The 15,048-nt window shown below is 34.0% G+C and overlaps 1 protein-coding gene across 1 annotated transcript; it reads left to right on the top strand.

Moving 5' to 3' along the window:
* The first annotated feature begins 9,224 nt into the window (after positions 1–9,224).
* Positions 9,225–13,698, top strand: LOC118053807 (receptor protein kinase TMK1). Its single transcript, XM_035065187.2, has 2 exons — positions 9,225–12,050; positions 12,879–13,698. Exons 1-2 carry the CDS (start codon positions 9,596–9,598, stop codon positions 13,385–13,387), a joined length of 2,964 nt encoding a protein of 987 aa, XP_034921078.1. The 5' UTR covers positions 9,225–9,595; the 3' UTR covers positions 13,388–13,698.
* Positions 13,699–15,048: the final 1,350 nt, after the last annotated feature.

The following is a 15,048-nucleotide window of genomic DNA, read 5'->3' as shown; positions in this document are numbered from 1 at the left end:
GATACTTGTTCAAACAGAAAAGAGAGAAGATTCATTCACTATATTTAAGTTTCATCATTATCTTTTTTTTATGAGATGGTAAATTTATATTCAACCACACAACGTATCTTAAAAACTCCTATCCTAGCATATGAGAGACTAAATGTTTTTTACTCAATATGTATATAGTAAACATTATCCTATACTATTAAAATAACTAAGGCTTTTTATGGTACTTCATTGTTCATATGAACAATAACAAAATATTAATATATTAGTTTAATTATTTTGAAAACAAATTTGTATTGTAACTTAGTTGGTTAGCATATGGACCGGAGCCAATAGATCACAAGTTTGAGCAACACTGCTACATTTAACAATTTTATCGACAGAGTTTCTATTGCTATTTACTCCAACATTCTGTCGAGGATAATTTTACCAACTGATTCTCGGACGAAAACAGTCCGTTAGTAATTTTATTTCTATTGGTAAAAAAAAAAAAAAAAAACTAATGGTTTTATAGACGAAGTTTTCAAGCCAAAAAAAAATTTACCTGTTGGAATATATCAACAAAATTATTCCGTTGATGATTGGTAGTGGTAGTGGCAGTGATATTTGGAGTAATTTTATTCCAACTCTCTGTAAAATACTGACCAAATAATTTCGTTGAGTAATGTAGCAGTTGAAGTGGCATATGCAATATTTTTTTTTATTAACTATCTAGAATATACCAATGGATTTAGTCTGTCAATTACTTTGTTCGTAATGATTTAAAAATATATACTTTAAAAAATCTATTAAACAAAAAAAGAAAATAATTTAAAAAATAAAATTGTATAAAATTCAAGTATGTAAAAATAAATTATCTTAATATAAAAGCCAAATATTCATTATAATTTTTATGTTCAAATAAAACTAAGTTAGAGCAATGGCAGTACTGAAGGAGGAGATTAGTTGTTCTCAGGATCATATGGTAAAAAAGAGATGCACACGTACCACTCATTTGATCTCATATCCATGATCATTTGGCAAAGTTGTTCATAATCCTCAGAGGGTTGTTTATATTTTTCAGTGAGATTGGTTGTATGTTGTGAGGAACAAATGGTTCTTCGTATGCATACCAGCACAAATATTTTTTCATGAACTCTTTGTGTAGAAGATGCATCATTACAACATCTTGATCGATACCATATTTATTTTTACACCTCTTGCATGAACACCTATATCGCCTCCACTAATATTTCTCGAAATAGATGTTGCATAATTAATAAAACCGTGAACCCCATTACAATAATCCATCCTCTATAATCATTGAGGTGAATCTTAATACATCTATGAACGATCATCCATGACTAATTCTATCGAACCTATATCAAATAATGATGACAACATGTATTAATTAACCATGTTAGGTAAACAAATTTGTAAAAATATTGGTTTAGCTCAAGAATATTGGTTTATCCAATGTACTTTCAACTTCTCTTAATTCATTATCAATTATCTATGTACATACAAATTTTACAATTAATTTATGAAAATTACAACTCGGCAATAAAATTAACAAAATATAAAACGAACCCATTAAACAAGCAATTATTTATTTCATCACAACACACATAAGTCAGCAGTACGGCATAAGTTTCAACAATTTACAAACAAATATAATTTTACAATATCTAAAACAAACCATAACATGTGCAAAATAATAAATCCATACAAGAAGTTTGTTTAAGAAAAAACAATAAAACAAGTAAAAACCCAAACAAAATACATATAATACAAAAATATGCAATAAAAAATTTGACATTTTAAAATCGTGTTAAAATTAAAAAAATGATAGATTTACTTAAAATGAAAAATCCAAAATAAAACACGAATGATGTGACTGGAAAAGTTAAAGAAGGATGAGTTGTGTTGAGATGAGGAGAGATGTGAAGGGGGGTTGTTTGTTTAGTTGGAGAGGGGGAGGGGATGTTTGTTTAGTTGCAGAGGCGAGGGGAAGAAGGAGAAATAGAGGAGGGGAGGGTCGATGGTCAGGTAACTATTGCTAATAAAATTACCAACAAAATGTTTTTATCTGTCACCTTGTCGACTATTTTATCGGTATAACTGACACGTCACTATACGGACATCTCTTTTTGAATCCAACTATAATTTTATCGATAAAATCATCCATAAAAACTTACACATCATCATATTGTTTGGTTGTTTTTAAATTCCTTCTATTCTGACTGGGATTTCCTCGATATATACCGACAAAATATTTATGTCGGTAAATAATGACGGAGTTAGCGATGGATAAAATTTGATTAGTAAATATCACCCTAAAATATCGATGTAAAAAATCTTTCGTTGATTTTGTTTGTATTTGTAGATTTTCTGGTAGTGCAATGACCCTTTGTTGTCTTTTTTTTTTCTTTTTCTTTATTTGGTTTTTTTTTGGCCACTTAGAAAAATATTTACTAGATTCACATACTTTTTAGTTTGACATAATTCTTAAATACTATTACAAATTTTTTATTTGAATTTGAATTTTTTATTTTTAATTATTGTGTATCTGATGTGAAAATAATAATACTAATAATAAAGTACTCATGGAAGTTCAATTCAATTCATTTTTTTATTCTTAAATTTCTTAAATAGACTTTGAACATGATTTTTATCAAATTTATAATTTTTTTAGTTTTCAATCACAAAAAATAGACATACTATTTTGATATTATTTGTTGACTTATTTTAACAATCATAATATTTTTTTAATTGAAAAATGGTTATAGTGAAAACATTGTATTCACTATGATAAACAAGAGATATGTTAATATGAAAATTTATCTTGATGGAAATTTTTTTTCTAAATATTGTATTTTTAGGTTTGATAATAATGCATTCACACACAATGATAAAGAGTAATGACATATACATCAATAAAAGGCAAGGTTTTGTTTGCAATCAAGCATAGATCAAGAATCAAGTATCCATTTATTTTGACTTTCACTCTAACTTCACATTTTTTTTTTTGTCAAAAATAAGTTTTAGTTCAAAACCAAAACCCTAGGATTAAAACCCAAAAAACATGTTAATAACGTATGAAAACCCTATATTATTGACTAATGATGACATGCGAACTTGCAGAAACCAAAATAAAACCTAAAACTAGCACTCGAGACAATATTCTTCGGATGAACATGAAAAACATGAACCCAAGTTGCTCAGAAATGCCTAAGTTATTGGCAAACCCATAAATTGGCCTTTTAGGCCTCTAACCTTGTTTTTGACACTTCTATGTCATTTCGAGGCACATAACTAATACACACCTGGGCTAGGACATGAGAAAAATCTACTAGTTACTACAAACACTTCTACCTAACTGAATCTTTCAATAACTCACTAGTTAAGTGCAACTTCCTACTCAGGTTGTGTTGAGAACTCAAGGGAAAAATCAAACCTTGCCACCCAAACAAGTCTTGACACCTTTAGCAACACTCAACGTCCTAAATTTATGGCCACCAGCCACATCAGGTGCTCGTAGATAATTACACTACTTAGAAGGGAATATGTATAATGACATTCATGAGAGTTCTTCAATAGGTCACTCATGCCATTATAATACCTATCTACAAAGTTGGTACTCTAAATGTACTTCTTCTAGTTATGATGAGATGGACATCATGCCAAACTCCTCGGGCTCCCAATAGCCTAACAAACAAAAAATTTATAAGAGATGGTATGTACATGAGCATACCTAGGACTACATTTCCATAAAAATGAGTATTGAACACTTGACTCCATAAGGACTACATTTCAATAAAAATAAGTCTAGAAAACTATAATGGCCTAACTGACCTGATGAAGCATGTACATAATATGCATGGTAGCTTAGAGTTGGTCATCCAGGACAATGACTCAATATACAAATCCTCCTCATAACCTTTCATGGGTTTGTACATGTATAATATAATAATTTGGAGTCAAGCTCTAGTGACGCGTTTAGTGACCTCTAAGTCAACCTAGTGGCATGCTTTAGTATTAACATATCCGTTAGGAAAAGCTCTAGGAAGCTATTTAGTGTTATTCAATAAGTGAGCAAGTATACACATAAATATTTGAAGAGGTTCGGTGAGGAGATGCTTAAGGTGGAAAAATTGCTTGAGCCAATAGACTTAGTGAGAAAGGGTAAGGGAATATGTCTTTTTGGAGAAAACTTTATGCCTTTCTAGAGAAAAGTTTGCTTATTATGAAGCAGGTAATGGGAAATCATATATGTGAGAGAGAGATAAGTTTATTACGATATAGGCCTTCTTGTTTTTATAAGGACAACTAATATGAAGGACATTTCAAGCAAAATTATTCTCCAAATAGAAATGAAAGATTGAGGAAGAACTATGAGGGGTCAACTCATGGGTATACATCCTCAGGATTTATAACTCCTTTAAATCAAAATACGATCACTTATTCAGAGTTATCAGGGTAGTAAAAAAATATATCTTGATACCCCTTCAAGACATGTTTCTCTTAAGAACCTTCCTCATACTTATCACTCAGACCATCTTAAAATACATAACCCTTAATAGGAATGTAAGTTTATTTTTGAAATAAAAATAATGTATCTCTAACATACATTTCCTATCTATAAATCTCTAGTGGGGGCTTTTGGACAATTTTCAAGGAAAAGATTGACTTGGTCTCCCTAGAGAAATAGACTCATAATCTCCAAGGGATAGGTATGAGGTCTCCCTATTACAATAATATAATTATCTAGATGATGTCTAAGAGTCTCTCACCAATTCTTCAGGGGTTGATTTAAGTTCCTCTATTCATCATTGTAGTCTTGGACTAATATATTCTTCATGTGATGCCTAAAAGCTTCTCACCAATTCACCAAGAGATGATCTGGATCCCCTATTCTCTAGTGTAATTCGGACCAGCATATTCTCTAAGTGGTAATGCCAAAGGGTCTCTTATAAATTTACCAGGGATGGATCTTAAATATCTTACCTCTCTAATGCAGTATCAGATTGACACGACTCTTCGATAGAGCTCCTAAACTTTACATTATCTCTAGAAAATGATCTTGGATCTCCTACCCTTAGGTACAACCTTTCACTAATAGGGGGCTCTCATGCCCCATTATATCACCAGGAAAGCCATAGGCCACCCATTCTTAGAAAGCAATCACTTTATAGCTGAGGGCTTCCATGCTCTATAACAATGTTAGGGAAGTAACATACCCTACACATTTTCTAAAGGGGGGCTTTCAAGTCCCTATACCATCACTAGACTGGCTACAAACCTCCCACTATTAGGTGAGATCTTTCTCTATTTAAGAGCTCTTATGTCTCATGCCATCCTAGTGAGGTCACATACCTCCCTCACTTTATAGATCATTTTTAAGGAGAGGGCTCTCACGCCTCATGCCATCCTAGAAAGGTATGTGACCTCCCACACTCCAATACAATCACTCTTAAAGGGATGAAATTGGTCTCCTTAGTGAATTAGCACCACCACTAACACCACCCTTTTTTCCCTTTAGAAAGTTTTCTAAGTATAAGCTCCTCTTCCATGGGTTTCTCCTATATCCCTTATAATTTTATTTTTTTTAAGTATAGGCATTAATATTGGTCTGTATCCCTAGCCATTTAGAAACTTTCTTAAGTATAAAGTCTTCCTCCATGGGTTCCCCTTCTGCCCCTTATAAATTTTTCTAAGTATAAGCATCGACATGGGTTCATCCTTTTAGCCACTTAGAAAATTTTCCAAGTATGGGCATCGACATGGGTCTGTTCTCCTAGCCACTTAGAAAGTTTTTTAAGTACAAGCTCTACTTTTTATAGGCTCCCCTTAGCCTTTTAAAAAATTTTCTAAGTATAGGTTCACCTTTCATGGTTTCTCCTAAACCAAATAGAAATTTTCTAAGTATGGGTTCTTTCATGGTTCCCCTCTACATACTTAGAAATTCTTTTTTCAACCATGGTGCATACCCTTACATATATGCTTTCTAATATATTACTTGTGGTTCATCCTTCTTCTCATACGAAGAAAACTCGACAAAACTCGTTGTACTGAGCATTTTTATAAATCTTTTATGTATTATTATCTTAAAGACTAGGAAGGCTATTAATAAACCAAATTTAACGGGCTCAAATCCCCTAAAAGGCCAAAAAAAAAAAAAAATCCTTATAGGCTTTGATTACCACGCCTAATCCCAACAACTAACAAGAAGCTCATACTTGACGCCCAACTGGTGGTGGTCATGCACCCTAGTACCTATATAGGCTCGAGATACCATGCTTGAGCGTAACATACTTGGGTCTAAAAAGCATGTTTAGAACTATTTTTCACCTTAAATGGGCTTGACACCTTACCATGTGCTCAACACTTCATTAAGAGTTTTTTCTAGGATTCTACGCGAGTCCTTTAGTATTTTATATTGATCCAATATGTATTGTTTTAAGTTGAATACAACTCGAAATATCACAAGGGTGAAATTACACTTTAGCCTCTCATTAAAAAAAAAAAAAAAGAGACTCATACGACTATAAATACATTATGAATCCTTTAAACTCAAGGGGTTCACAATCTCTTCATTTTTAACATTTTCAGCATATATATTTTAAGAGTCTCTGTCTAAAATATCATTGCACTTTCTCTTTCTACAAAGTTATTGACTTAAATATCTGAGAGTCCCTATATCCATTAAAAAAGATCTTTTGCATGTAACAACTAGCAATCATCTTGGCTTACTAGGCATCACTAGCTACCAATTACGAACCACCTGAGCTTTCCATATCAAGCTACTAAACACCTTGCCTAAGAAGAATAGATTAGATTGCTTGAATTAAAAAATTAATTGATTATTCAACATATCAACCATATTCCTAAGCATCTTAGATTTTGGGGCCTCGTCAAATTATTTCCTTATATATATATTGTTTAGGATTGATGCAAAATTAAAAATTTAGGTTATACATTGTGACAATATCTTTATATCAAATTATTTCCTTACTATAAGATTTTAACTATGATCACAAATTTCAAAAGTGTTCCATTCTCCATTCTTTCTATGTATATTTATATTATTTTCTCAAAAGAGAAAAAAAAATGTTCCATTCTACATAATATATGGGATGGTGGGTAAATGACCCTATGGTCCCTTTGATTATATTGCAAACTTGGATTTTCTCTTTAAATCTTTGTTTCAAAGATGGGGTCTTATGTTACCTATTTTTTAGCTGCACTACTATCATTCCGTTTCCATAATCTATGCAAAGGGATTAAGAACTACTATATTTAGAAATTAAATTTCTAAAAATGAGTGCACAATACAGGTCCCATGGTGTTATAATGCATTATAAGTCTAGTTTTATGACATGTTTTGTTTGTATATGCATGATATCCTAGGAATTTTACGTTGATTTTTTATATGCTATAATTAGGTATGCAATATGATGTATTTTGCATTACATCCCTAGTATCACTTGATGTATAATCCTATAGTCTATTTAGAACCATGTGAATTAAATTTAATTCATAAAATTGAATGAATTCTCATGTTTTAAACTTTTTTAAGGATATTTATTTGAATTTTAAATTAAATTAAATTTATAAAAAAAGATGCAAAAATAAATCAAATGAAAAACCATTTGATTTTCTATAATAATATCTCATGAAATTAATGTTGAAAACAATATTCCATAAATACTCACATGTTAACATACCCTATTTTTTTCTCTCGATCTCATTAGCCTCTTTCTTTCTTCTTAAAAACATTTGACAACACAATATCCTTTCTTTCTTTACTTGACAACAATCATGTCAAGATATTCTTGTTGTTTATAAGGTCTGTTATTAATTTTTTTCCCTTTTTTTATATAGTTTTTGCCCAAATCTTTCTTTCTTTCTTTTTTTGTTTTTTTTTTAATAGAAAAAATGGATAACAACTATCAATTTCTACTTTTTAAGTGGAGTAATGGGAGGTAAAGTTTATTAGCCAACTCAGATCATTTCTTGAATTGCTATCTACTATTTAGTATCATTTGCTTATCCAGTACATGGCCTGTAAATTTATAATCATTGACATGTTTATGAACTACGAGCTTTGTTAGTGCTCTTAATTAAAATTTATTGGAATATTTATACATTTTCTTTTTCTTAACATCCCAATGAAGAGATTTTGACGAAAAGTTTTTCTTAACAAGTCAAAAACATTTCAATAAATATTTGTTAATCAATTTATATGAAATATATCTATTTATATAAGAATGCCTTTATTTCTAAAATAACCCTAATTAAAATCCATTTTCTTAAAACATCGTCTTAGTTAATGATTTTTTTTATTTATTTATTTACGTGGATGTCCGGGCTAGCTTGTGCGCACCACGACTAATCTCACGGCTCACTGAACATCCTGCAAACCTAGTGAGCATGTAAGACACCGCGAGGGTGACAGGCGTGCACAGTGAAGTTTGAACCCAAGATGCAGAGGAAGGGAACAAATCCCTTCAACAGCTGGGCCAAGACCTCAAGAGCTAGTTAACGACTTTTTTAATCAGCTGAGAGGAGGAGAGGAGGGAGTGGTTTTATATATATATATATAATACCTTGTAAATAGACTAATACTTTGAAAAAAAAAAAAAAGCAGAAAGTTAACAAAGTCTTCTATGGGGGGCAAACTTGGGAGTTTATAAATTCCTGGATACAAGGAAGCAGTGAACAAAAACAATACAAGAGCAAGTGAATGCTGTCAACATTCAACCGACACGAAACGACACGAGACAACACAAACAGCCAGTTTATTTATGTATTTTTAAAATATTTTTAAAATAATTTGATATTTTTTTTAACTTTAAATTAATAATAAAAGTAGTTTAGTCATCCATATTTAGACCCGCTCCTCATTAATCCCAAGAGATTTTTTAAGCTTCCATTTACCGACATCGAGCTTCTTGGCTTCATAAGCTCCCTAGCCTAGGGCCCACATGTTTTATATTATAGAAAGATTAAAAAATATATAGTTATTATAATCATGACACTGCAAAATGTTTAACAAGATTTTTTTTTTCTCACATTAGTATTGTTCAGAAAATATTTTTCTGGATCCTGTGATTACATGCACCGACTGGCATTATCTTCTGAGCTGCCACCTTTTGAGGGTAATATTGCCATTTCTTTTAGCACTGGAAAACAAAATATTATTATTATTATTACGTCACCTTTTGCTAAAATAGGAGATCAAGAAAGGGTTGGGGAGAGTGTCAGTGATGGTGGTGACTGGTGTACTACTACACTTTTTAGGTCTGGCTGTTCGAAGATTTAGCTAATAATAAAAAACCCTAAAGTAGTGGATGATAGGCTAACGTACTTTTCTTTATCTCAATCTGTTTTGGGCACGATTTCCTTTTCTTCGTCATCTCCACTCTCTTTCAAAATCTAATCCCCTTTCTACTTCCATTTCTTGTTCTCTTCAAAAACTTTTGAAACAAATCTTAATTTTTTGCACCTGGATCATGTTGTTTACATCCTTTTATGGTAATTGACATTTGAAAGTCTTAGTTTTTATTTGGGATTATAAGGTACATTGGGAGGGTGAGTTTCGTTCTTTTAGTAAGGTGATTTGATAATGGGAGGTGAAAGTATGAAGCTTTGCAACTTTGTATGTTTTTTGTTGGGTTTCGTTACATTTTGTTATAGTTTTACGGATCCCAATGACCTTAAGATCTTGTTAGATTTCCAGAATGGATTGGAAAATCCAGAGCTTCTCAAATGGCCAGCCAAGGGTAACGATCCTTGTGGCCCTCCTTCATGGCCTCACGTTTTCTGTTCGAATGGCAGAGTCACACAAATTCAGGTCCAAAATATGGGTCTTAAAGGACCCCTCCCTCAAAATTTCAACCAGCTCTCAAAACTTTACAATATAGGGCTTCAAAGAAACAACTTCAATGGAAAACTACCCACCTTTAAAGGACTGTCTGAACTGGTATATGCTTTCTTGAATGGCAATAATTTTGACACTATCCCATCTGATTTCTTCGAGGGACTTGGTAGCATAGCGGTTCTGGCCTTGGATGGCAATCGTTTGAATGAGAGTACAGGATGGTCTCTGCCCAGTGAACTGGCAAGTTCTGTTCAGTTGACGAATTTTTCAGTGTCTTCGTGCAATTTGGCTGGTCCACTGCCTGATTTTCTAGGCAGCATGCCATCTCTTAGTAATCTAGAACTTTCTTACAACAGATTGTCTGGTGAAATTCCTTCAAGTTTTGGGCAATCTTTGATGTCAATTTTGCTTCTGAATAATCAAGAAGGAGGGGGCATGAGTGGTTCAATTGATGTTATTGCGAACATGACATCATTGTCAAAATTATGGCTTCATGGGAATTCTTTCTCTGGAACAATACCTGAGAAAATTGGAGATTTGTCTTTGTTGAGAGATCTTAATCTCAACAGAAACAAACTTGTCGGTTATATTCCTCAGAGCTTGGCAGATATGCAGCTGGAGAATTTGGACTTGAACAATAATCAGCTAATGGGTCCAGTGCCAGTGTTCAAGGCTGGTAAGGTTTCTTATGACTCCAATCTTTTTTGTCAATCTAAACCTGGAGTTGAATGCGCCCCAGAAGTTTATGCACTTTTGGATTTTCTTGGTGGAGTGAATTATCCTTCAAATATTGCTCCTCAGTGGTCTGGTAATGATCCATGTCATGGGCCATGGTTGGGATTGAATTGTGATTATAATTCAAAGGTTTCTGTTATAAATCTGCCTAGACGTAATCTTACTGGCACCCTTAATCCTTCAATTGCAAAATTAGATTCACTGGTTCAAATTGGACTTGGAGGAAACGATATAGAGGGCACAATTCCCAGCAATTTGACAAACTTGAAGTCTTTGAGATTGTTCGATGTCAGTGAAAACAATCTAGGTCCTCCTTTGCCCAAGTTTCGGAATAGCGTGAAGCTTGTTGTTGATGGAAATCCTCTTCTGGTTGGTGGGAATCAGAGTCAGCAATCCCCCGCCCCTGCTAGCAGCCCACCTCCTGTGAGTTTCACTCCACCAGAGAGTTCTCCGCCACAGAATTCTCCACCACAGAATTCTCCACCAGGCAGTGCACAGCCTTCACCATTCACTATGCCTTCTAGTCCGCCTTCTCCAACTTCAAGCTCACGCGCTAATCAGTCTACTTCGACAAAAGTTCCAGCCCAAACTAAAAGACAATTTGAAAGAACCAAACTAGTAATTGTGGGTGGAATTTTAGCCGGTTCATTGCTGGCTGTTGTGTTGATTGCTTTGTGTCTATATTCTTGCTTTAAGAAGAAAAAAGAAACTTCAAATCCTCCTTGTTCCATTGTGGTTCACCCCAGAGATCCATCTGATTCAGAAAATTTTGTCAAGATTGCAGTTTCCAACAACATCACTGGAAGCTTGTCCACTCAAACTGGAACTAGTTCTGTCAGTAATACAAGTAGTCTGACTGAAAATTCCCGTGTAATTGAGGCTGGAAGTGTTATTATATCTTTCCAAGTTCTTCGCAAGGTGACCGATAATTTTGCCCAAAAAAATCAGCTTGGCTCTGGTGGATTTGGAACTGTCTACAAGGGTGAATTGGAAGATGGGACAAAAATAGCTGTTAAGAGAATGGAGGCCGGAGTGGTGAGCGGTAAAGCTGTGGATGAATTTCAGGCTGAGATTGCTGTTCTTTCTAAAGTTCGGCATCGTCATCTGGTTTCTCTTCTTGGTTATTCTATCGAAGGCAATGAAAGGCTTCTTGTCTACGAGTATATGTCAGAAGGTGCTTTAAGCATGCATCTTTTCCATTGGAAGAAATTAAACTTGGAGCCTCTATCTTGGACAAGAAGGTTGAGTATTGCATTGGATGTGGCCCGGGGGATGGAATATCTTCACGGTCTGGCTCGACAAACATTTATTCACCGAGATCTCAAATCTTCCAACATTCTTCTAGGTGATGATTTCCGTGCCAAGGTTTCTGATTTCGGGTTGGTGAAACTTGCTCCAGACGGAGAGAAGTCTGTTGTGACGAGACTTGCTGGAACCTTTGGCTACCTTGCACCTGAATATGCTGGTAAGTGTTTTCCAAATTCTTATTATGGGCATGGAACAAGGTTTATTTAGAATTAGAAAGAAGCTAATTTAACTGAAACTAAGAAGCATTGCTCGGTTCAGTAAGATTTTTATGGTTTTCCAGTCGTGCCTCATTTGTTCATATAATATAAAGTCTTGGTTAAAACATCTGCTGTGAAATGCCCAGAACTACTACTTTTTGTCCCCTTTCAACTGTTTGGCTATGATGCAGTTACTGACAAGCTTTTTCCCAATACATCACATTGGTAATTGATATCCTTCTTAGTGGAATGAGCTTATTCAACCCTGTTATCAATAAGAATGCGATAATGATGTTAATGATATGTAGAACAGAAACATGTAGTGCTCATTAATCATATTCATAAAACATGTTTCCCTCCTTTTGTGTGCTCCAAACATTCTGTTGACTGATCTTTGTAAAACATTTCTACTTGTATTGCCCTTTAAAATCTTTTTCTCATGATTTATTGGAAGATATGATGGTTATGCAGTCATTTCTGATTTATCTTATTGTGATTGATAACTTTTGATATGTATCTTAAATCATCAAAAAGAACCCACGTGGAATCACATTAATATATGGATTTATCAAATAGTTATTTTTTACGGCTAAAAGTAAAAATGGTAAGTGCGTGCGATCTTTGTATATCTTCCTTTAGTCTACACTGTAGAATTGCTTGAGAAATTTGCAGATCATTAATACATAACATTTGTGGTGATTGGTGGTTTTTTTGGATTTAATTTCGAAGATAACACCAACAATTAGAAGGTTGAATTGACTGCTGCTCTTACTTCTTTATTCTCACAGTTATGGGGAAGATAACAACCAAAGCTGATGTGTTCAGCTATGGAGTGGTGTTAATGGAACTTTTGACCGGGTTAACAGCCCTTGATGAGGAGCGCTCTGAGGAAAGCCGATACTTGGCTGAGTGGTTTTGGAAAATCAAATCAAGCAAAGAGAAGCTTATGACTGCCATTGACCCTACTCTTAATGCCAGTGAAGAGATTTTTGAGAGCATCTACACAATAGCTGAATTGGCTGGGCATTGCACTTTGAGGGAACCAAACCACCGGCCTGATATGGGTCATGCAGTGAATGTGTTGGCACCCCTTGTTGAGAAATGGAAACCAATTAACGACGAATCCGAGGACTTTTCTGGCATCGACTACAGCCTTCCACTTCCAGAGATGTTAAAAGCTTGGCAGGATGGAGAAAGCACTGGGCTAAGTTATACCAGTCTTAATGACAGCAAGAGCAGTATTCCGACAAGACCAGCTGGGTTTGCTGAGTCCTTCACGTCTGCTGATGGTCGTTAAATGAAGGCAGCTCCTAAGCATTGGACTAGAGCTTTAAGTTCTATTAAGTTGGAGTCAGTTGCTCTATTTCATGCTACAGCTTAATAGCATCAAGCATTTTATTTAGGTTATTGCACACTGTAAACACAAGTCTAAAAGCAACCACACAAAGACGTTCTGGGTTTGTTTCTTGAGCCCTTATAACTGTAGATAGATAGATGTTATTTTCAGTTTTTCACTTTGGTATTCCTTAATACAGCATTTGCTTGTCATATGTAATGTCTGTAAAGAACCGTTGTCGTTTGGAATTTTAAGTTGCTCGATTCATGTCAGTTCTGCCTTTTCTTGATTATTTTAGATCAGACACTGCATCAACATGTTAATTTCACTACCTAAATGCCTCCATTTGCAAGAAAAAAAATGCAAAAAACACCTTATAAGACAAATATTGGTACTTGTTATCCACGAAACATGAGGGAGGTTCACATTGTGGCCAGTAACCCTTAATCAGGTGGCCATTGTTCGAAAAAACATCTCATGTGTGTTCGGCTACACATTTAGAAGTCCTTGTACTGTGGCTTTTCTCTGCACCAAGGTCAAATTTTGAACTGAATTGAAGAATTATGCTGTTGTGATAGTTGAGCAAATTCAGAAACCTGTAGCAGAGAGAGAGAGAGAGAAACAGTCAAGTTTTGAATTCCTAGTGAATGTATGACCTTTTAATCTCACTTTGTAATTTGAAATTAAACCTGCAAATATTTTTATTTTAGTTTTCATAGACAATCATTGAATGGAAATAATTTATACAAACACCCTCAAATTATTACATTAAATGTTTGGAATCAAAACGTTTCACCCAAACACCGACAGCCAGATTGATGGTGGCTCAGGTGGATGCCATCTACCATCTGTGCAAAAGATGTCAATCAAGACGAGGAGACCATTAATGGAAAAAGTCCTTTCCTTTCAAACCAAATCGAGAAAGCTCTTTGAACTGAAGAATTCTAGAATTCCATCTGTTTTCTGGGTCTGGATTTTCAAAAAAGAAAATCTTTTATAATAATCATCTACGTTTGAAATGTGTATTTTTTTTTTCTATCCATTTCATATCAATAACTTGACACCTACCCAATAAATAGTTTTAGAGAAGTTTTCTTTGAAAAGAAGGGGTTAAATTCATGATAAATTATGAATGGAAAAATCCTTCACCTTGACAGAGACCCGACAAATCCCTGAAAGATCACAATAGTTAATGCCTATATAGGAATGGAGATGGGGTTCTAGGAAACATACCTCACATCATTGGATTGGGCTTACTTTTGATCAAAAATAGCTAAAATAACTATCGGCTCAACAATAACACTGTATTTTCCTTTGATGATAGCTACGATAACTTCACATCATTTGTTTTTAGAATTTTTCTTATTACAAAAAAATAAAATAAATTGTTTATGTTTCTGATGAAGTTGTGAAAATATTGCTATATTGGACATGTTCTACCATAATTGTTCCTTGAGTTTATGGAATGACAAGTGACTTGCTTGACTACTGGTCTAGTAGGTTGATGAGGTAACTCTCACATTCAGCTGTGAAAACAAGTTATTTATTGTTATAGAAGATCCTCTGATACTTAAATTTGTAAATGCAAAAGAAGAATATTGTGTCAAAGCAAATAGTCAAGA

The sequence above is a fragment of the Populus alba genome, chromosome 9 (genome assembly GCF_005239225.2).
Source record: "Populus alba chromosome 9, ASM523922v2, whole genome shotgun sequence".
Taxonomy (NCBI): Eukaryota; Viridiplantae; Streptophyta; class Magnoliopsida; order Malpighiales; family Salicaceae; genus Populus; species Populus alba.
Note: the sequence above shows the minus strand (reverse complement) of the source record. Positions and strands in the feature narration are given on the sequence as shown.

Bases quoted from the DNA above. Each gene is read 5' to 3' on its own strand.
- LOC118053807 (XM_035065187.2), top strand. From the start codon at position 9,596: ATGGGAGGTGAAAGTATGAAGCTTTGCAACTTTGTATGTTTTTTGTTG. The intron at 12,051-12,878 runs GTAAGTGTTTTC...TTATTCTCACAG, and splicing joins CCTTGCACCTGAATATGCTG to TTATGGGGAAGATAACAACC.